This window comes from Aquila chrysaetos, chromosome 19 (genome assembly GCF_900496995.4).
Source record: "Aquila chrysaetos chrysaetos chromosome 19, bAquChr1.4, whole genome shotgun sequence".
Classification (NCBI taxonomy): Eukaryota; Metazoa; Chordata; class Aves; order Accipitriformes; family Accipitridae; genus Aquila; species Aquila chrysaetos.
In genome coordinates this window covers 23,693,776-23,715,876 of record NC_044022.1, presented here as the reverse complement: position 1 = coordinate 23,715,876, position 22,101 = coordinate 23,693,776, and the positions used below count along the sequence as shown (strand labels likewise).

The 22,101-nt window shown below is 42.5% G+C and overlaps 1 protein-coding gene across 3 annotated transcripts in view; it reads right to left on the bottom strand.

The window, feature by feature from the left end:
* NARS2 (asparaginyl-tRNA synthetase 2, mitochondrial) overlaps positions 1-22,101 on the bottom strand; it is a 52,735-nt gene that overhangs the window by 1,401 nt on the left and 29,233 nt on the right. For 2 of the 3 annotated variants that reach the window (XM_030042351.2, XM_030042354.2), the window contains exons 7-13: positions 19,493-19,625; positions 12,886-12,984; positions 12,407-12,450; positions 10,557-10,623; positions 8,920-9,057; positions 7,656-7,753; positions 5,514-5,540 (exon numbers count right to left, since the gene is read on the bottom strand). In XM_030042351.2, the coding sequence (XP_029898211.1) occupies positions 5,514-5,540; positions 7,656-7,753; positions 8,920-9,057; positions 10,557-10,623; positions 12,407-12,450; positions 12,886-12,984; positions 19,493-19,625 (606 nt within the window). The remainder of the gene's footprint in view (positions 1-5,513; positions 5,541-7,655; positions 7,754-8,919; positions 9,058-10,556; positions 10,624-12,406; positions 12,451-12,885; positions 12,985-19,492; positions 19,626-22,101) is intronic. The other variant, XM_030042352.2, reaches the window with a different exon arrangement.

Sequence of the window (22,101 nt, the reverse complement as noted above, 5' to 3'; positions counted from 1 at the left end):
TACTGAATATTCCTTCAGGTTTTTTTTTTTTCTTTTAAGGTAATTATGATGGCTTTTTGTTACTTTTTCCCCAATTACTCTTACAGACTGATTCATTTATTTCCACAGTAAGTCAGCAAAAAATCTTGGGACATATCTGCTCCAAAAATGAGATCTGGAACAAGACATTTCCTTTTGGAGAACAGCACCTGTTGTGCACAGAAAACTCAGAAAACATTTGGAAGCAGATATTCCAAATATATAGGTGTCAACAAGATTATGGTGGTCCTTCTTTAGAGTACCCCATTTCCCAGCTGGACTGTAGCCAATGTGATACATAGGAACTATATTTGTAGCTATAAATTGTCACCAACAGTTCTATTTTAATAGGAGCGAAAAACATGGCAGTGGTTCTATCGATTTATGGGGCCACTTCTGAGCTTACTGAGGCCACAAAGTTATCCTTCTTTATATGAATGCACTAGTAAGGGATTGAGTGACTCCAGATGTATTATTACATGCTTCTAATCTTTGTGCATGAATATTTTATCATCGCAGTTTAAAAAAAAAATCAAGTACACTTAAATATAAATGCATATATAAGTTTTACTACTCAGGCAGTGGAGGGGAAGGGAAAACACACTAGGGAAAAAACCCTGAAGATTGGATTGATTGTAATAAATGGATTACCAGATTTTAACTACTGTTAATGAACTGCAAGGAAAAATAATATTTGTGTGTATATATATTAATATGTAAGATATACATTATATATATTTAAGTGTACTTGCTTGGACTTCAGAATTTTGTTGGCTTGAAGACTACATTTTAACAAAGTGAAGCAAGGTAATGCCACTGATCAACTCTACTTGCAAAATAAAAATACTCTCCAACCAATTCTACAGCTGCAAGAGACTGCCCTGGCAGACTCAGTCTGACAGTATGCCTTTTATACCATGAAATATTGTTTTTCCTTGCAGTTCATTAACAGTAGTTAAAATTTGGGAAGCCATTTATTACACTCAATCCAATCTTCAGGGTTTTTTCCCCTCCCCTCCACTGCCCAAGCAGTAAAACCAGAAGCAGAATGTGATAGAATCGTAGAACTTCTTACCTCTTCCTATTAGCACTGACACACAAAGCACAGTTATACCTGTACTGCAAGTTGAACAGCAGGCTCAAGAGTGGGACCCATGTTTTCTGATCCCTGGGACCCACGTTCTTTCTACCTGTGCTGCTGGTGTTAGCTTGGCTTGCTAAGGCTCAGCTGTGTCCACCCCACACCTTGTGACGAAGATTATGCTTAGGATATGAACACTAGACTGTGCAACAGCATGGTGGTCTTCATCTCTATCTACTCCATACAGATTGCATTAAGAAGAACTTGAGTTTCTGCTAATAGACTGGGAACTGCCCCCGGGGAGCTCCACTTTGCAGCTTTTCAAGGGTTTGCAAGGAGGATGATGGGCAGATCTGATGCTGATGGTGGTGGCTTGTGAAATAGGAAAGACCTCGTAAATGTGAGGGATATGGGTGCTAGCTGTGGCAGATCAATCTGTACCAGCTCAGTAGTTCTGAGCAGAACTGGCAAACCAGCTGGTGACAACTCTAGCTGCAGCTAGCAATATAAATAACAGCACAAACATTTCTAATGACATCTATAGGAATATCTCAGCCTATGCAGACAGTTGAGACTAAACCCAGCATCTTTTTTCCCCCTTTTGCTGGCAACAGAGTTTATAAAGTCATTGTAAGGAGATGAAATAACTCAGCCTCTTCCAGATGAACAATAACAATAAATTCTACCCTTGCTTATCCAGGGCTTTCATCTGTAGATCTCAAAGCACTCCAAGAAGCCATTTTGGCAAAAGGAGCAAAACACAACCCATTAAAGTTAATGGAAAAAGTCCATTGAATTAAAGGTGCTGAGGATCAAGACTGAATCCTTTCTGATGACTGTGCTTAGAAGCAGCAAAGGAATTGAGAAATTTTCCATTCTTCCTAGATGAAAGAAAAAGTAACTCCTTGCAGATGAAGAGAAAATTCCCTTTAGGCTGGAAAATGCTCCCTGAGGTTTTTCTTCATTCAGTAGTCTCCAGACATCAGATGTTTCTCACCTCAAAAACACACATGAAGTAGTCTAGCTATTTCTCCTAGTAGCTCATACTTAAGAGAAGAGCTGAGCCCTCCATTGGCAACTGGGGGACTGTGCAACATTATTCCAGGGGGGAAATAAGTTTCTGCGACCCCAGCTAGCCCCAGAGGTCATGCTCTGGACCTGGAGGACTGGTAGTTCTTCAGAGATTTGAATCTTACTAAAGTATGTGCTGCAACAACATCCCCTGGCAATGAATTCCAGGAGCTTGTTATGTGCCAAGTTAGAAGAGCATTTCCTTTCATCCTTTTAAAAATCTATACCCTTTTATGATCATCACGAGCTCCTGTGCTGCACGGCAAGGCACTATGAAGATCAGTGCTTTCTTAGTGACCATTCATAAGCAGAATATATTCTTTTTGGTCACCTTTCAAAACAAATATAACCTTGCTCTTTTATGTAACCCTCTTGTTATACTGAAGCCTCTGCAGCCAGTTTGAAAAAAGTAAGGCTAAAAGAACAGAGATATTTCAGTCCATGAAGTTGAATATCCTTCTGGAAAAAAAAAGGAAAGAAATGAGAGCAATGAAAAACTACTACTGAAATGACATCTGAAAGACCATTTTGTTGAATGTTTCAGGAAATAAACATGCAAAGCATCACCAGGTTCTGATGCTGGGTAAAATGCTGTCTTTGGTTTCAGGCAGCTTCTGCTCTGCTACAACTTTTTGGGAATCCACAGGAAAAACATTCAAGGAGGTCAGTCTAAAACACTCCCATTAACACAAATGGGGTTTGGGCACATTTTGGCTGGCTTTAGCACTGACTTTCCGCCTGCCTCTGTATGGCCCAGCACAGCGCTCCAGTTACTCCCCAAAGCAGAAGTAATAGGACCAGGCAACTGCCAAGGACAGTGACAGGCTACTGGTTTTTGCTGGCCTCTGAAGGAGGTTAAAGGATGATAGGAATGCTGTCACTAGCCATGGATTCCAAGTGCCTTACCAGTGCTGCTGTTCCTTAAGTCCAACTCCTCCTTTCTACCTTGCCACACAAGGACCCAACAGAACACTCCGGCATTCAAGCTTCAAAGAAAATCAGAAATTAAAGAGCGCAACACAGCCCAATTGTCTCCATCCAGAGCAGGAGCAAGGCCAAGACAACACAGTAATATCCATTCTAAGACAGCAGGTAACACCTGCTCTGCCACTGTGTACTTTCACCAGCGTTAGATCAGAAGATCAGAAAGGTACCTGGACTGTAAAGGGTTCATTCAGTATGAGGCCATCTTCTCCACTGAATGCACATGATGATAATCAGAGTGAGGAAATGGGTGCCTTACATGTAGAAAGACTGTCTGAAATGCTGCTCAAGCTGATGGTAGTGGGGACACGTTGGTCATTACAAAGTACCTGCTTTGTTATTGCTCGTGCTAAGCTGGCACCTGGAGGCTGCAAACAGGATCAGGACCCCCATTTACAAGGCAATATACTCAATATTCCCTGGTCACAGAAAAAGCAAGTGACTTTCCAGAGTTAACTCTGATTGCCCAACTTTCCCACCTCGCTTCCACAGACCGCTCCAAGTCTAGCCAAGATCAGCATGTACAGCACTGAGCTCTTTTCTATCTACAGTTTAAAGGAAGGAGTGTGAAAATAAAATAAAGTAACTCCGCAAAATCACGACAAATACTTTTGCAACTCATATTCTTTATGGAAAGAAACCCGCACAACAGGAAAGATGGTAGTGAACTGAAGAAGATTCAGAGGACTTTGACCATGTCCCCTTATCTACTTTTTTTGAAAAGCTTTCTAAAAGGTAGGAATAGGCAGAAGCACAACAGTACTTCAGATCATCAGCTGCCTCTTTGCCCAATGATACTCCCATAAACAAGGCACTCCTGAAGCTGTCCTAGAAGTAATCAGCCCCCAAAATATCCTCATGTTTAGTGGGAGAAGAAAACAGGTAGAAACAGAGATATGGCAATATATAAGGGATTTCAAAAGGGACCACATCTCACTCAGCTGCCCATTCTAAAGTCAGAAAATATTATATTTTAAAAGGAATGACTCAACTGTTCTTCAAGGAGTTTGTGAGCCAGCTTTGGAGACTAAATTCAATCACTAAATTGGAGGAGATAAATTTCAGTCTCTCCTGCCACCTCCACTGAAAAGATGGATGCTGGCAAACCACCTACCCGTTTTCTGGCAGATTTTGGACTGTAGTCCAGAAGCATTCAGGGTTACTCCTATCCTGCACTTCCCAGGACACCAGACCCTGCTATGGCAGTGGCTAACAACGGTTTTAATCTTCTCTGGGAAGTTACATTATCTGTGATGGAGTGGAGGGGATAGAGGAAGAAAGAGTATCCAAAACAAGATCACAGGAAGAAAGGGTTTCCAGAATGTGATTGCTACGTACCACATGAAAATGCAAATGGGCAACGGGCAATGTCTTAATTTTCTCTGTTGAGGGAAGCATGAGGCAGGGCTGTGTTATCTTACTAGTGCTGGAAAGCTCTGCCACTGGACACCAGACTTCCTCAGGCTATATCTCAGCATCTAACCACACAACTGATCATCCTTGTTCAGGATAATCCTTCCCTCAGATGAAGTGATACGGTGTATTCTGGCCCATAAACGCAAACAGTAAAGGAAGAGATTTAATTCACCCTGTTTGCAAATGGATGATGTAAAGGTCTGCCATGCACTGGGCTGTTCCTAAGTGATCTCATATTGTGGCAAGAGGAGAGTAAAGAACCCTACACTCACTCTGCTTTTTTTCAAGGCAGCCTCCCTAATGATCTATCCAAATACTGCAGAGTATTTGAATATACTCTTCTAAATTTAAAATTGTCTGCACTATCACTCTCTCAGTAGCTATGACAAAGTACATGCCAAGAAAGACTTGTCAAGAGGAACACTAAGATCATTCTGTCATTTTAATAGGCTAAACCATTAATTCAAAGGTTGATCTGTCTCCTTAGCAGGACAGTTTTAATTGCTTCAGCTGCTTTGTTAGGGAAGATTTTTCGACCCAATTGCCCTGTCAATTGCAAAGGGAGTTATTCATGGAGCTGTTAAAGGTCACAAATTGCTTGTGGTTCTCTAACCTGTTTATCTCATGCAATGGCGGTCAGAGTCTATTCAACTTTGAACACAGCCTAATGATTTAATATCAAAAATCATTATGTAAATTAACCCACTTCATGCAATCCTGAAAGGAATGACCTGTGCTGTGAGTGGACAAATTGGGAAGACAAACTAAGTAGCATTAGATTAAACTTTTTTTAAATGAACTGGCTGTTCCATTCAGACTGGCACTGATGGCAGGGCAACTGGGCCAAGAAATGTCCCCTCAAAAACAGATCAAAAAAATGAAATAGTTGTTTAAAGAATCTCAAAAGAAGAAGTAGAGCTTGCAGACCAAGATAGTGTCTTACCATTGGTAGGCATCTGTGAGTCCTAATCTGTGGAACAAAAAGAAAATGCCGTTTAAGTAAAGGAACAGAGGAAATCTGCACAAGCAGCACTTGACTGGAAGAGAATGCTACAAGAAAAGGGAGGGTCTGATGACTAAACTGAGTCCAAAAAAGGAAAGGCAGTGGCTATCAGTTCTGGTAATTGGTAGACAATCTTGAACAGATTCCCCACCTGCTTCTTAAAATGCAAATTTTGTTTTGTCAACATAAAGGGTTGATCTCGGCTTCATACAAAGACTTGTGCATATTCTCAACTTTAAGCATATCAGTACTCTATCTGTGAATGTTTGGAAAGTACAGGCCTGAATATTAAATTTACAATGACATGCAGCCAACCTCATTTATGAGTGAGTCAAAAAATCTCTTCACATGTGTGGCTATGTGGCTTCCCTTCCGTAGTCCACAAAAACACTGAACTCCTATAGCTTTATTAATGTCTATCAACTTCCATAAAGCTACTAAATAAAATACGTCTTTTTCTAATGGCCACCAGTGCACCTTCTCTCCTTTCCCTGCCCTGGCAGAACAAGAACAAAGTTGTCAGTTTTTTTCCATTTCTCTGAACGTGAACAGAAAACTGTGTAGGCAAAGTGAGACCACTTCTCTCATCTTCAGTGCATTGCAGCTGTCCCTGACTGGGACTTGGGGAGCTATTGTATGAAGTGTGTATAAGGAGACAAGAACCCCGTTCTTTATCTCTCTCAGCTATGCTGGGTCTGCAGGAAGTAGAATTTAAAAGCCTTAAAGTATTTGGGCTCAGCAGATCAGATCCTGAGTACTCAAAATTGAGAAAAACATGTGAAAAGAGGTGTTATTTTTCCAGGTCATCTTCAGTGCAGAGCTGTACTTTAAGGTCACTGAAGACACACCCCATTTATAGCTTGAAATAATTCCTATTACTTTCCCAACAAACAAGAAAGTCTGGCTTCAACCTCCACACAGACCCCCTCTCCTCCAGCCCCACACCTTGAGGGCTGTGGACTCTAGATCTTACTGGCAAAAATTTCAAGTGAAAGTGCAGCAGGCAACATTGTACTCTGCTTCAGCTGAAGCATGCTTGCTTCGGGAGAGTTCACAGGGAGAGTAGCAGGAAGCACAGGGAATAATATCATCCTACACCACAAATTGAGAACCAATGTTCTGGTGATTTTAATTGCCCAGCGCCTTTTGGATTCATTATGCTGAAATGGATTTTGCTCTTCTCCACTGACTAGATATATCTCGGTGAGCATGTGGCTGATTTAAGCAACAAATTCATTCCTAATATGCAAATGGTGTTACTCTGGGACTAATCCTCCTCCAAAATTGCTTTGCACAAGTGTACGACTGGCCCAAATGGACTCATCTGAGTTATGACAGGTTTTTTTGAGCAGTCAGACAGGATCCGAGGAGTAACTGTCTATGGAGAATTACCCGATCTATAATGTCAATTCTTGTTAACTAAACAGCAGCTTTGATATTCTGACACCGAATTTAGCCTAAAATCACTCCAAGTCACATGATCAGAACAAAGAGCAGGGAAGGAGCCTGTATGACACAGTACAGGTCCCAGGTACTTCCAGTGAAGCTTCCCACCAAACTGTTAGCAAAGAACCATATTCTCTGAAATGATGCCACTGAGGCCAGCTGCATCACAGCTAGCAAAGCTTCTGACCAAAATTGCAGTTCCTCAGTTACACAATGCGATGACAAATACATCTAAGCTCTGTCTATGTGACAATTTCCACCTTCGCAATCCACTCCCAGCCACAAAAGCTACAAAGAAAAGGCTCAAGGATGAAGAGCCTCACATCAGACCCTAATCCAGATAGTCCCAGCAGAGCTGAGGCATTCTACTGCCCTGGCCTCCTAACATAAAATAAACTCTTCTTCTCTGATGAGCTAAAACAGGGAGGCAGTTTGCATACCTACAACAGAAGCACAAGAACTTCTTCACCAGTTTGCAGTCACCTACTCAGAGAAACAGATATCTCAAAGACAAAAATAGGCTTCTTTTAAATACCATTAGTTGCCCTTCCGCTCCTCTGTCTTGCCAACCACTGAGGGCTGCTGAAACACTCTCTTGGTCAGGCTAGTCTCCCAGCACCTGTGGGTTTTTCATACCTCTGTAAGCGTGATTCAAGGAAGGGCAGTCGCTCCTCTCTCAAGCTGCCTCCACACAACTCGCCTATTCCTGGTACAAGGAGATCAACAGCTGCAACCTTAAAAGAAAGAAAACTAACATAAGCCATGCCATGTAGCCATACAGTCTACAGCAGAAGTACAGTTGACACTGGACGGCTGTTTGTAAGAAGCTACCGTAATTCTTTTTTTGAGTCCAGGACACTTATGTAAGTATTTGCAAATGCTTGAAAAGCCCCTTGTTGACAGGAGAAGACTAGGAGGGAACTTTACAATGATAACCATCAGTAAGTCTACAGAAAACATAAAGAAGTGCAGTGGTGTTCCAGACTGAGGACATCTACAGCAGGTGGTGTGAACTGAATCCCACCAGGTTACTCTGGTGACAACCTGTGCATGTAGGCAAGACTGTGCAGGGTATAAAGAACACAACAGCAGCTCACAAGGAGACAAAGACACACAGGCAAGTTTCCTGAAGCCCCAATTCCCTTAGAGTTTAAGCCACTCTGACGCTTGTAACTTGTGTTTACTCCATCTGCCCCCATTCCTTGAGCCAGCTCTAGAGGTAACGATACCAATGGATCAATGGCACCGATGTGCTGATCCAAGTGTTAGGATCCCAATGTTATCACCTATACTGTTAGGTTTGGGCTGGTTTTCTTCTCTGTTTTGTTTTGCAGAGTTACTTCTCCCATCCCACAGCTGGCCTGTTGCTAGAATTAAAGCCAGTGAAGTGACAGTGGCACATGGTGGGGTAGTCACTATTTTTGGTAGAAGCAATGTTTCAGGTTGTCTCACTTCAATTGGGAAATCACACCTTCAAAGCATGAGACTTGTGGAGGACGAGTCTACGTCTTGTGTCCATCTGCTATTTGAGTATTACATGGATGCTAGATTTGGATGACAAGAGTATCACGGGCTGCTTGGAGCCATGCAATTCTAGGCATTTCACTTAGTAGTACAGAAGTCTACCAGGAAAAGAAATAAACTACGGCAAATCTGTCTTAAAGGACTTAAGCAAAAACTTAACGCTACCCAACTCCCGAATCCTCCTCCTGTTGTTCCTGCTTTGGGGATTTCTTCTACAACAGGAAAACGACTGAACAGGATGACCTGATGGTCACGTCTCATCTTGGACTTCTTGACAAGAGGCCCAGCAGAAGACTATTCTCATCTGTCTATCTAGCAGTAGGGTAAGACACATATGTAGCCAAAAAAGAAGTGGAAGTGTGACCTACGGACTTACTGTATGTTGAGGTCCATCTTCATTGTCCCGCATGTAGAAAGGTTTGAGGTCATATGGGTAGTTAATCACAAACACGGGAACCTCTCCACAGTGCTTCACCAGGTACTTTTCATGTTCAGTTTGGAGGTCACAGCCCCACTGTAAAGACAGCAAAAGGGACCTGGGATGCTGCTTTGGTGCACCTTGCCTGTGGCAAGAGACACAGAAAAATCGCTGCCTAGGAGAGATGTACAGCTTTGAATAACATGAAACCAAGCACAGCAACTTCTCACACAGGCCACTGGGAAAATTTGCTAAGCAGACAAGAGTTTCACAAGTTTTAAGGCAGAGCAAAGCAATGAAAATAATGTGGTTAACTTCCACAGAACAGGGCCAGATCATCCCTGCATCAAGCCCAACCATCTGGTATCAAATCAGAAAAAAACCCAAACAAACAAACAAAAACCCCCAAATCACACTCCACATAGCTTAGGGGAAAGAGGCACTTATCCAAAATCAGCTTACTCAACCCAGCAAACAAGCCTTATTTCAGTATTACCTTTGGTATATAGAAAGCAGCTTTACTAGGCTGACTGCTCTCTTCCCTGCTGTGTCCTGTTACACACTACATTAATTCTCATTTAAGAAAACCCAGCATCCTATTAAACAATTCTTTGTTATCAGAAGCGTTGGACATTTGTAATGTCCTTCACTTCTCCTTTCTTCCAGCAATGCTATAAATTCTGTGGCTTTTGACTAGAGACCTCCAGTTCATTATAGGATGTGCAAAGAATATCAGGGGAGCGGAACGGGAAGAGGGGAACAGATATTCTGCAGACTCTCCTCATCTGAAAATATCCTGAGTTTGCTGTCTCATATCAAGGCAGTACTGATAGAGGACTTGAGGTTCTACACCCACCTGTACACAGAGATAAGACAGTTACCCAGCTGGCTACAAAGGTGGCTTCAGCCAGAGGGTTATTTTCCTCAAAGCATCAGAACAAGATAAAGATTAATCAGGATACACGTACACATGAGATTAGCACCACCACGAATGCTCTCCCTACTGGTGTGTGTGTTTGAAATTGGGCAAAATATGATTTTCAGAAAACCATAATCTAACAGTATTAGAAAGACTAGCATGTGATTCTTTCTCCCAGTCAACATCTATGCTTTGGAAAGACAAGGGATTGCCTTTACCTAGATCTAGATTACACGGTATTTTGACCTGGTTTTGGCTTATTAGTCCTTGTCAAACTTTTGGTGCTGTCCTAATATTATTCCTTTATTTGAGGACTGTTACAGCAACTCTCCTTACTTGACTGCTACTGGATATGCAACACATTTGGCACTACTCACATACAGTAAAGAGAAGCGCTTTTGCCAAAGCCTTGGTCCTTCAACAGCAAACTCATCACTTCCTTTCCTGCAAACGTTACATGTTCTTTGCTACAGAACTCACTCCTTATATTGCTTCCGTTTCTTCCCCAAAGGGCAAAAGTTGTACCTGGGTTACAACTGAGCAAACACCCCAGGAGGCAGATAACCTGTGTGAAGTAACAACTCTTGTATCAGAAAGAGCGAAATGAGATCTACAAAGTTCAGGCTGGCTGTGTGCATGAACAGGCATAGGGACAAGCTGCCACACAACTACCTACCTCTGGCTTGAAAGTGAAAGTTTGAGAAGCTTGCTTCAAAATTTCCACTGCTTCATTGTAGGAAATTCTGCAAAAGAAAAAAAAAAAGTCTTTAAGATAACTGTGAAAGGATTAACAAGAAAGTTTTCTGGCTAAGTGCCGTACTGGAAAATTAAGGAGGCATTTCCCCACCACCATGCCAACGTGTGCTGTGATGTCAGACTTCCCAGCAATGCTTCTTTGGAACGAAACCAAAAACCATTTTATACGGCAAGAACCCCATGTTTTCCTGTGCTTCAGCTACATGCAGGGCAGGAAATGCTAAGCTCTCAAGACACTTTTGCATTATTGCAATGTTGCATTTCAGTCAGAAGTGAGCTCTGCAGAGAATTGCTTCATAGAGATTTGTGGATTTTTTTTAAGAAAACAATATGCCCTCATCGGCATAGCTCTACCATTCAGGATGTTGTTAGGCAAAAATAACAGCCCAGAGAGCAAAGGGCTTGTAGCTCAAACATTTTCATTTTACTTTGCAAAAATTGTGAGATTTATTTGCAGCAATGTTTCTCTACTCCTCTGACAGATCTGAGAGCAGATTCTCCAGTGACTTCCACCAATACAAAAGAACAGCATCATGGCAGAGCAAACAGAAAAAGTGCAGTGAAAGATGCTGCAGGTTTGATAACTGGAAATCAAGACTCAATGGAAGATACTTTTGCTGACAAGTTTTCCACATACCAAGCAAATGTTATGGACAGAGAGAAGAAAGAATAACCTGGTCACAATAATTTAATCTCTCTGTATCATTGGCTAAATCCAATTATAAACCAAATTCCCTAAAGAGCACGAGCTCTTTACACCCAGCTACAAGGTTTCACTAATACAGGGAAGGCTTCTGGAGGAAATACCTCAAGAAGGAATATATTGCTCCATGTGTTTGGATTATGAGACACCATGGTCCAAATGAGGTATATCACTGGCACAAGTTCAACGCATGTAACTGATGTGTGTAAGCCAGGAATGCCCCAGATCTGCCAGCAGCTGATGAAGAGAGAAACAGAGAAGAGAGAGAGAGAGGCTGACTCACTCTCTTTTTCCTTGGACCATGGGAGAAGCTGAGTGCAACTTTGTCCTCTCAGAAGTATCAGTTAGGTCCAAAGACAGAAGGACTGAAATGGGGAGACAGTGACTTCACTGACATCTCCCATGGTGCTTATGCAGGCACGAGGCACAGGGATCTATCACGATCCTGTTGCCCAAGCGTGGCTGTAGCTGCTTAACAGGAAAACCAGTGCTGGGCTAAGCAGCCCTACAATGTTCTGTGGGATGAATGGAGAGCACCACTGTTTGAAGAGACAGGCAATAGTAGGGAAGAGGAGGTATTCTTGGGGGCCAAGGAGGGAAACCAAAAGCCTTCAGTTCTTTAGCACACAGAGAACTGGGAACAGGACTTGCACAAGCAATCAGGAATACAAAACCAATTGAGATTTTTAAATATCAAAAAATAGTTTCATTAAAAGGGAACCATCAGAGTGGAAGTCTGAAGGAAGGCAGAGCACCAAAGCCAAAACCAAGCAAGACAGCGAGCAAACCACTGTGCAAGTACATGCTGGAAGGAGGATACCCTTACAGAAAGAGGATCTTGTCCAGGGAAGCAAAAGCCAAAGGCCAGCAGATTCAGATGCCAGTCTCATGCAGATATGAAAGGGCAACTGACAAACAGTACAAAGGGAACTGCAATTCATGCTCTTTTGGAGACATTATGCTAACCCAGAAGACATGGAGTTGGGAAAGAAAAAGAACATATACAAAATAGGAACTCTTTCCCCCCAAAGCCCTCTTGCAGATAATTTTGAAATAAAAGTACTTACATCACAAATTTGTTCTTCAGCGTTTTTTCCAACCTGTCCTTGGTCAAAACAAGAAAAAATAAAACCGTAAAGCTACTCTTAAGGGTTCAGGGGCCCAGAGGGAACTTAAAAAAGCTACCTCCCTCTAAGTTTTAATTTGTAGGTCTGCATTATGATCTAGATATGGGTCAAAATCCAATCCCGGCCATTCAGTGCTAAAAGGGTACCTGATTACTGAAGCTGATGATTCAGAGGCTGATAGATGATGTGACAGCTACAGTTCTACCACACTTACTATCAGCTACAAAAAGTTGTGTGTTCTCTCTGTTCATCTGAACAATTGCTTAAGCTCAGGCCAACTTTTAGCTCTTCATAGTTTGTTAACACAGGACAACACAGTAAAAAAAAAAAAAAAAAAAAAAAAAAATTAAGCCTTCCTAAGGCCAAGAGCCCCCAAAATGCATAACAGGATTGCAGCTCTTTCCTGTCACATTTATTACCTTCTGGGCAGGAGCTATGTATTTATGAAAAAGCTCAACATCATGAGGACATTTGGAGAACACAGTGCTTGTCACTGTCTTGAAAAGATCTTCCATAACCTAATAGAGAAAACAGGAGTGCATGAGAAATTAACACTGCTTAGATGTCCCAGACTATAAATAAAACACAGTACACATCCGCCAAAGGGTACAGAAGGAGCTTCTGTCCTGCATGGTTAGACTGCATAAGAGGGTACCTGCTTGTTAACGCTCCTAATTAGCAGGCTTGCTCAGTAGCTGAAGAGGAGTGGAACCTGTATTTCTGCTACGGGTTTAGGGTTTCAGTGTCTGCTGATGGCCTCAGTACCTTCAGTCAGGTATCTCCAGTGAAAAAAACACAGCTAAAATATTCAAGCAGCAGCCCTGGTCAGCCACAAACACACACATTACAACCATTTGTGGTGACTGGTCTCAGATTAATTATACGTGAGGTATCTGTCCTGTAATGAGCAATTCTGTTTTTCTGCTTTGTTGTTAGAAGAGACAGAACTAAAGGAGAGAATAAATGTGTACTGTGTAGAGCCAGCCCATCAAACAGATCCCAGCTAGAGAGACTCTGCGCAGTAAGAGCAAAGCAAAGAGAACTTGTACAGAGATGAGTAGAGCGCTAAAGCGGAAGACCCAACAATGCAGGGATATTTGAGAAACTAAAAAAAGATGTGGTTTCATTTCCCTAAACTACTGTGGATTAACTAAATGACATTATCATCCAATTTGGATACACTTATCCAGTAAAATGGGCTTTACCCATGAAGAAATTAAAATGCCATTTTGGTTCTAAACAAAAAAAGCCCCCATGTGGGATGCCACTGCATTTTGATCAACCCATTTTAAGAGTACTTTTCTCTTTTGGTTAAGCAAAGCAGACCATCCAAGACACTTGCTGTTGTGCAGATTAAGAGTTCCCATGACTCCTTGTAGTCTTACAACTGCACAAAGGAGGTAGTTGACACCCGTGTAGTACTGATGGTCCCAACTCTTCTTCAAAATCACCCTCCTTATTCTCATCTCCTTTGTAAGGAACAAAGCAATGCAGCGGGGCTGCACATCACCTCAGCCTGGGATGGGACCAGGTTTTTTGCAACAAAAAGCACCTCTGAAAGTCCTGGCACATTCCTGTTTTTTTTTTTCTGTAAGCATAACAACTGCTACATTAATTGCAGAGTTGAGAGAAGTGAAGTATCCACCGATAATATCTAGGTGAGTAGCAAGTCCCTAGACACCGCAAAGCCCAGAAGAGACTAACTGTGAAAAGATGAACCTGATGTTCAGTCAGCAGATCTGAGGAAGGAGCAGGTCTCTGCCTTGCAAGGAACCAGATCTTACAGGGTAAGAGGAACAAAAGGCACAGAAAAGAAGAAGCTGGGCAACTGACATAGCCAAGACAAGATTTTGGGCACAATGTTCAAACTCTCATGTTTAGCAGAACATCCTTCATCACGTCTCCCAAACTGCTGAAACACTGCTCTGCACTGGTGAACAACCTCTGCATCCCACCAGCCTAGAGAAGGTGGTAAATCAGTCCATTTTGACTCCTCTGGAGCTAAACAGCCTCCAGGCCCCTGCATCACCCTGGGCCCTCTTTTTAAAAAGGTAAGATCCAAATAAAGGAACAGCATTATCATATGCAGATGAACAATTTTACCCCTACTGGTACTCAAACACAGAGGAAATGAAAAGCTAGCATTCCTGCTGCTGAGTGGCAAATAACCAAACAGTCAGCTTTGAACTTTCTTCAAAGTAGCTAGAAAAAGGCTTATGCAAATGAAATTAGAAAACTACTTGGCAATTCATCTGGTTTCACCAGGCAGAGTCGAAGGGATTTTACATTAAGCTTCCTCTTTCCAGAAAATGAAAGTATCATCTGGTTTCAGAAAAGCATGTTGTTTAATTAGCACTTTTTTTCCTCACTGTGCGATAAAGTAACAATTAGGTTCCCACAGCATTCAACATAAGCAGCTTCCTCTTGTGGAAAAAAGATGTGGGTGGTATGGGAAAAACAATCTGAGAAATATTTCCAGGTTTGAGACTTGAGGTTTTATCCTGGCAAAAAAGACAGACACGTGGGTCATGCAGTGGCCTCCTCGCTGCTCTTATTTATGCCAAATGTGTACTAGGCACGAAAAGTGGAGGGAAAAAACAAAAAGGAGGGGAAAAAAAGCTCTCCAACTGAGAAGTTATGGCTTTAGGCAGATAATACAATGAAGGACTGGAAAGTAGGCTATATGAAAAATGAGTGGAGAAGCATAACCACTGGTTTGCTGGTTTGAGGGAACACAAGCTGCAGATACAGGAGAAGTGATTGGTTTGAACGTATCCTGAAAGAAACATGTTTGATAGGAGTCTTACAGAGGGAAAAAGCCATTGGAATCGAAGCAAGTAGCTCATCTCAGAGGTGGGATTCCTGATGTCCAAAAGCCCTTTAATTTGGTTGCTTCATAATGGAAATGTAGAAATTGTGCTGGTAGGAGGGCAGGCGAGGAAGACAGAGATGAAAGATTTCCATTCTCCCTCATTGCTCCCAGACTTTCTCTCGATTTTCACCTTTCAAAGAAGTTCAGCAGTATCAGTCTTGTCCTTCCCCAATGTTGCTGTGGAACTTAATGGTTAACTGTCCAATTTTGATTAGAAGTGGCTCCCAACTGTATTGTTTAATTTTAACTTGGATCTTTTGATGCTGCAACTTATCCTCTTATCAAATAAAATTTTGACCGGAGTTGAAACAGAGGAAATCATCAACAAAACAGCAGTAAATGTCAGCAGCAGCAATTGAAGGTGCTTTACACTGCAAGAAGGGTTCAAATAATCATCTTTATTACATAAGACACCTTCAGAAAAATCACAAAAACTGCCAGTAGGATTTTTGTTTATGCATTTACCTGCGGTATGCATATGGATGCAGTGTGGATCACAGGGCATTTACATATGAAACAGTCACCAAATGGACCATTACTGCTTACCTTCATGCTTGCTCACACACACCATACGTGTGTGCACATACACACACACACAGAGGGGAGATTCGCATCTGTTCTTGGTCATAAAGTCTCCTCTCTCAGCTATATAACCAACAGCTCAGGACCCACTCTGGAGAGATGCTGTTGTTATGAAAAGGAGACTCTTCTCTGTCAGACCACTGCTTCACTGGTCATCGAAGCTGAACAATAAATGCTGATGGAAGTTAGGAAACAGAAAGAGCCTCAGCTATGGCAGCTGTACGCCACTTCAGAGAAGGAACCCACAGCCCTGCAGATACCCCAATGTCTCTAAAGAGCTCTGCGCAAGACACTTGGAACAAACCTTTCCCATGTGATTACCGGTGTTTGTTCCCTTGAGACTGGAGTCAGATTTGCCCAACTGTCTTAGCCTTGGCACTGAAGACAGAAAGTACTCCGAGTGCAAACTATTCTGGAAATCAAACCACACCGGTGTTTCAGATCTAAGGTCCCTGAAACTGACATCCAAAAATCAGTGCCACTGTTGATTTCATTTCATGCCTGAATTTCCTTCTATAAAACAGAGGTAATAATGCTCCATGTCACTGGGCTGTAATGACAGCAAATTAATTTTGATTAAGTACATAACCAGTGGAAGACAATACTTCTGCCCTCAGGACAGAGCTCAAATACTGTGTGTTAAATTGTATTCTCCATCTTAAAGAGATGTATTCTCCATCTCTTAAAGAGACAGTGGTGCTAGGATGTGCTCTTGTTAAGGAAGACTAACAATATGCATAAACTCCCAAAAATGCCCTCAGGAAAACTTCCTTCTGGCATATCCTGACTTTACAGCCTAAATAATGGTTTTTTTTAGCATGGTTTTGTATGTGCATTTGATGAAAGTCAATAATGACTGCATCATATGGCCTCTTTGAGACCCCATTAGCATCATGAGTGAAGTGGGATCCTTTAAATTCACTGCACTGCTAAGACAGTGGAATGAAAAATAGAAGACAATGATCTACAAATACGGCTACATGACACAGCACTGAAGAGAGAGGGAGAGGGTGGCAGCAGGCATCTCAGATGACAGATGAGACTGGAGACCTTGGACCTCCAATTCAGGGACTGGAGGGGCGATGGCTCTAGTGAGTCCAGACACTTCCATACAAATCAGACCCCTTCCACTGTCTTACCTGACCTTCTTCTAACTCCCCCTCTTTCTCATCCAGTTTGGAGGAAGAGTGCTTTGGGGCAACTTGACTCAACTTCTTGACTAGACTCTTATGGAAAGAGGCCACAGAGGCCTCTCCTTAGATGCACTTACATATACCCTGTACACTGAAGTAGTAACTCTATCAGCCAGCCAGCCAGCATAGAATACTGCACTGAGCACATGGGACCATGGGACTTTCCACAGAAAGTATTGTGAAACCAGTATTGTGAGAGTTTAAGCTTCTTTGTAGCACTAAAACACATTTTGGCACAGAACAGAAATTTAGATTGCGTGATCAAGACGCATAAGACTTCACAACAACTGTGCTACTAATTTAGGAATAACTGAGCACTACTCTGTGCAATTACAGTGGGGAAAAAAGCCATTGCTCTAAGATTTCAGGCCCTTTGCTCCCAAATACATGTAACTTTGTTACTAAGTCGTCGTCTTCTTTTTATTTTGTAAGGAAAGCTATGTTTCTTTTGGAGCTTTGGCCAAGAGAAAGATCTCAAGCCTCATCAGTGAATGGTAAACACGTACACCTTTGTAGCAAGGCTCTTCTTTAATGGTGTATAGGCAAATACTTCAAGATGTCCCTGAAGAAGCTGAGCATTCCCAGCACACTAACTTGCTGAAGTTAAGAGGTATTCAGTCCAAATGTTGAATACCAATTTTAAAAATAAATTTTAAACAATCCAGCTCTTTATGTGAGGACAAAGTTCAGATGCTAACCCTGGCCAAGAGCCCCCAAGGCTTTCAACTGGGCGTTTTGCACTGAACAAAGAACTTGCAGATGACGACAAACAGACAAACTGCCCAACGGGCAGATACATGAGAAAACACTGAATTTAGGTCAGTTACGTGGGGAAAAAGAAACTTAACTTAGGCTTTAGAGCAGCTGTCAGTTTTGTTTTTTTTTTAAAAAGAGAGATTGCCCAATAATTTAAAAATAAACAAAACAGGAACTCCACTTCTGCAAATGAGAACATCACAAAAGTAAGCATGTTGCAATGTAGACTTGCTATGAGGAATGCAAAACGATGGCTGCTAGGAGAGTTTCTGACAAGCATCTGTCCCTATAACAAAGACTTTGGAACAGAGGTAAGAAGCAAAAGAGGAGAGCACAAGCTGAGACTTCACAAGATGTTTAGCAACAAGAAAAGCCAAGCCAAGAAGGGTTCCTCCTTTCCCTACAAATAAAAGCCCTACACATTCCAGAACCGTTCTCAAATCTAATTCCCTGAATCGTCTGAACTGGCTGTCTATACTTCAAAAGCCAAGCAATTAGTGTTCTCAGCATAAGAGTAGAGATATGTTCCTGCTGTGTTTAAGGGGTCAAACACCACTTAACAGAAGACCCTGCTTATTATACTAGATAAAAGCAGTTAAGGTTTCAGTCAGGTCCTGATTACCTGGAGAAACAGCGGGCTCAGTAAGTAAGGCGCAAACATATACATATGCTATGCTCTAAGAATACACAAAGTTGTTCTGGAGAAATGGAGAGAGAAAAGAAAGAGTAGGATGCTATTAATGACAAAGCACAGGGATACCCAATGGGTCAGTCCACACAGCCCACTGCCATCCAGACATCCAAGATGCAGAAGCAGCACACACAAGAGACAGAGTATGTCAGCTCTGCTGTCAGGCCATACTGACTCAGCAGACTGTAGATGATCCAGGCTGAAGAAACCACCACCTGGATGTTATTTTATAAATCTGTAGCCAGTGCCTCTGGTCTTTTTCTTTTTAAGGCTATTTCTCCAATAGCTTTCCAAGGAGCTTATCTGATATATGAGAATGCGTGTGGATGTTTACTTCCAAGTCCTACTAGGCATAAACTGGCTTATGCTGAGACTAGTAAGATGCATTAGCATCCATCACGTGGTTAAACTGCAACTAAGAGGTCAATCCTGAAAAATCAGAAGCTAGCTGACTAAGGATTTCTTTCAGTCTTCTGCTAAAGCCACAGTGGATAGTGTATGCCAGGAACTGTTGTTTCTACTTGAGATTTCAACGCAGGTTTCAAGGAGCTCTTTACAGAGCACGCCAAGGGACACACTGCATAAATACCGCTCAGATTCACTGGAGAGATGCTGAAGGTTTTGAAGGGTAGAGTGCCACTTTCATTAGCACCAGTCAAGCACATTTACACATTTCCTGGCAATACAGCAACTGTGCAGCCTCCCATACAGATGAGGGCTGCGTTCGTGCCTATACGATCCCTTCCAAATCCTCTCTGTGGCCTCACCTCTGCTGAGCAAACCCTGATCCTTGGGAAGTCCCTGTGCAACCTCTACCCAGGTCACACAGGGCGAGAGAAGCTGCGACCTCAGCTGAGGGCTGGGAGCACAGCTCAGGGACAAGGAAGAAGTTCTGGCACCAGTCCTGTAGCACAGACATTTGGAGTGCCCACCTGCATGATGTCTTCGAGGCTTTCAGTGAAAGACAGCTCAGCCTCCACCATATAGAACTCCGCCAGGTGCCGGCAACTCTGCGAGTTTTCTGCTCGGAACGTCGGGCCAAAGGTGAACACATGGGTAAAAGCCCTGCAAGGTGACAAGAAACAGGTAGGTCAGCCCCAGCACACAAGCGAGTTTGCTATACTTAAAGCCCCCACTTTTCTCCCAGGATCTAGATGTTTCTCATGTTTCTATTTCATCTTTGACCAGTTTAATGGTGCTGCTGGGTATGCTGCTGTTACATTCCTTCAACCAGGCACGGAGAGGGGTTATTCACACCTCTTAACGACTCAGGGAGGTTGTACAAACCCTAACCAGCTTTTGCTGAACACCATTCATGCTCAGGACACTTTTTGTAGCTGTGTGGGAATAAAAAATTACATTCTGCAGAACCAGATCACTGGAGAAGCACACGGACATTGCACCAGTCAGGCTCCCCTTGTCCACGTCCCTTCACGTTTATTTGGCTGCAAGGTCTGACCTTTATGGGTGCTGTGACACCCCAGAGCTCAACAGAGCAGAGCGGGTCCTGCTGCTGGAGTTGCTGGGCCGGTGTTAGCACTGAGAGGTGGCCGCCGAAGCCCAGCAGGACAGATGTACGGTGTACGGCTTGCAGTCCCCCTCTAGTGGCAAGACCAAAGTTCATTGCCAAAAGAGCCTTCGAGATAAAGAGCTGGGCTCCTTCCACACAGCTAAAAATGGTTCAGCTAAAAAGGGTCTCTACTGCAGAGAACACATCTGGGATATCATTTTATGCCGAAGCAACCAATGCATTTCCTATTATGAAGCTATTTCTCCAGCAACCTTCTGGGGAGCCTATTTAAATACATCCTCTCTTGTTCTGCAGTCACGTCATGCTGCGTTACACAGGATACAAAAGCCTTCTTGATTCTCCACTTCCTTTGTAAGAAACATTCCTATCAAACAGCAACACAACTTTAAAAGTTTTATTTTTACCGTGGTGAAGCTGCACTCCAAGCAATACCTTTTACACTGTGGGCTATGAGCACTTGGGCTCCTAGACATCCTCAAGCCAGCAAGAGCTTCCCAAACAGATGCCGTGACAGCTGTGTTTCCTCTCATGCTGCATGGGAAGCAAACTATGATTGGGGAGAGACCGAGCTGCTTCAGAAAAAACCATGGACTAGGCAGCTGCTATCTTTGGTTCATCTTTAACTTGACATTTTTAGCTGTAGACAGTGTGTAGGAGAAAAAGAACCTGACCAGTAGAGATGAAGCACAGTTTAACACTTGTGAAAGGATGTGTGCTAATTGCTGGGGTTGGCATTTGACTTGCATCTTGCTCTGCAAGCTTTCAACTTAAAGAGGATGTTCGCTGAAGTTTTTGCAAAGGCTAATTTTGTTAAACTGAAGTTCAAATAAACAACGCTACAAAAAGCAGCATTATTCCTTTGCCCCTTACAGAGGCATCTGCACTGCAAATAAAGGAACACACACATTCTGCTTCACTCATCTGTTCCCTCATGTCACATGATGGTTAAAAGTTACGATCCAAAGAAACAGCACTTTCTTTTTCCTTGAGCTGCTAACAGTAAAAACGCCAGAAGAAAGTTCCACGTCAAGACTCTGAATATGTAGCCTGCCTTTTGGTTTCTTTTCCCCACTGGCTCTGCTTTCCCTGCTCCAATAAATACACTTTCTGTCTCTATTTTGCTTCCGTACCTGTACTCTCTCATACATGACCACAGCATCTACGATGCCAACCAGATTATGCAGCAAACATCTTTCCTCAAGCATAATTTTCAGCATGCCTCTTTTCCCTCTGCTGCCTTTCTCACTTGCTGTGATGTTACTGTAAACTGCCATAACTCGGTCATCCTCCTTCAAACTGTCCTTTGCTATAATGTCTATAAAACCTCAGCAATGTTTAGATTGTGTAGAAGTGATGTACCAAGACACTTACTCACTGCACAGGCCAGTATTATCTCATCAGTTCCTTGTGCTCCCCCATCTGTAGCCATCTGTTGTCTTGGGTTATACAGAAATGCATGTTCTTCCTCACAAGGCCTTTTTGTTTTTCTTGGTTTTTTTCCCCATGTTCCTACAGCACCTGGCACAACAAGGTCTTGAATCCAAAGCTTAAGAGCCTCAACTGCTATAGCAATACAAACAACAAATATCAAACAATGAGTCACTTGGCCAAAATTGTTTAATGTTTAAGGCAGAACTGGTCAAAAACTTGCCAGGCCACAGAAGTTGGCCTGCAGTGGGAAACAGGAGACGCAGGTTCTTGTGGTACCTGTGCCCATGTTTCAGGCTTTTGCTAAAATATTTCAATTTGGGGCTCTTCAGTTAAAGAAAGAATTTTCCCTAAATAAATGAGTTTAGTCACAAGTTCAGATTGTGACTGGGCCAGGACTGGACACAAGACAAAAATATTTTCAAAAGCTTGCAATTGCTAAAGTACCCACTCAGGTCTGCTCGGTTTGATGTGCAGGTCTTGAATTTTTTGCTGACATGAAGTCGTCAAAGTAACACTTAGAACTAAAGTGTGATACCAGGTGGCTAGCAAAGAGATCCTGTCCCACAGAGCAACAGTTTG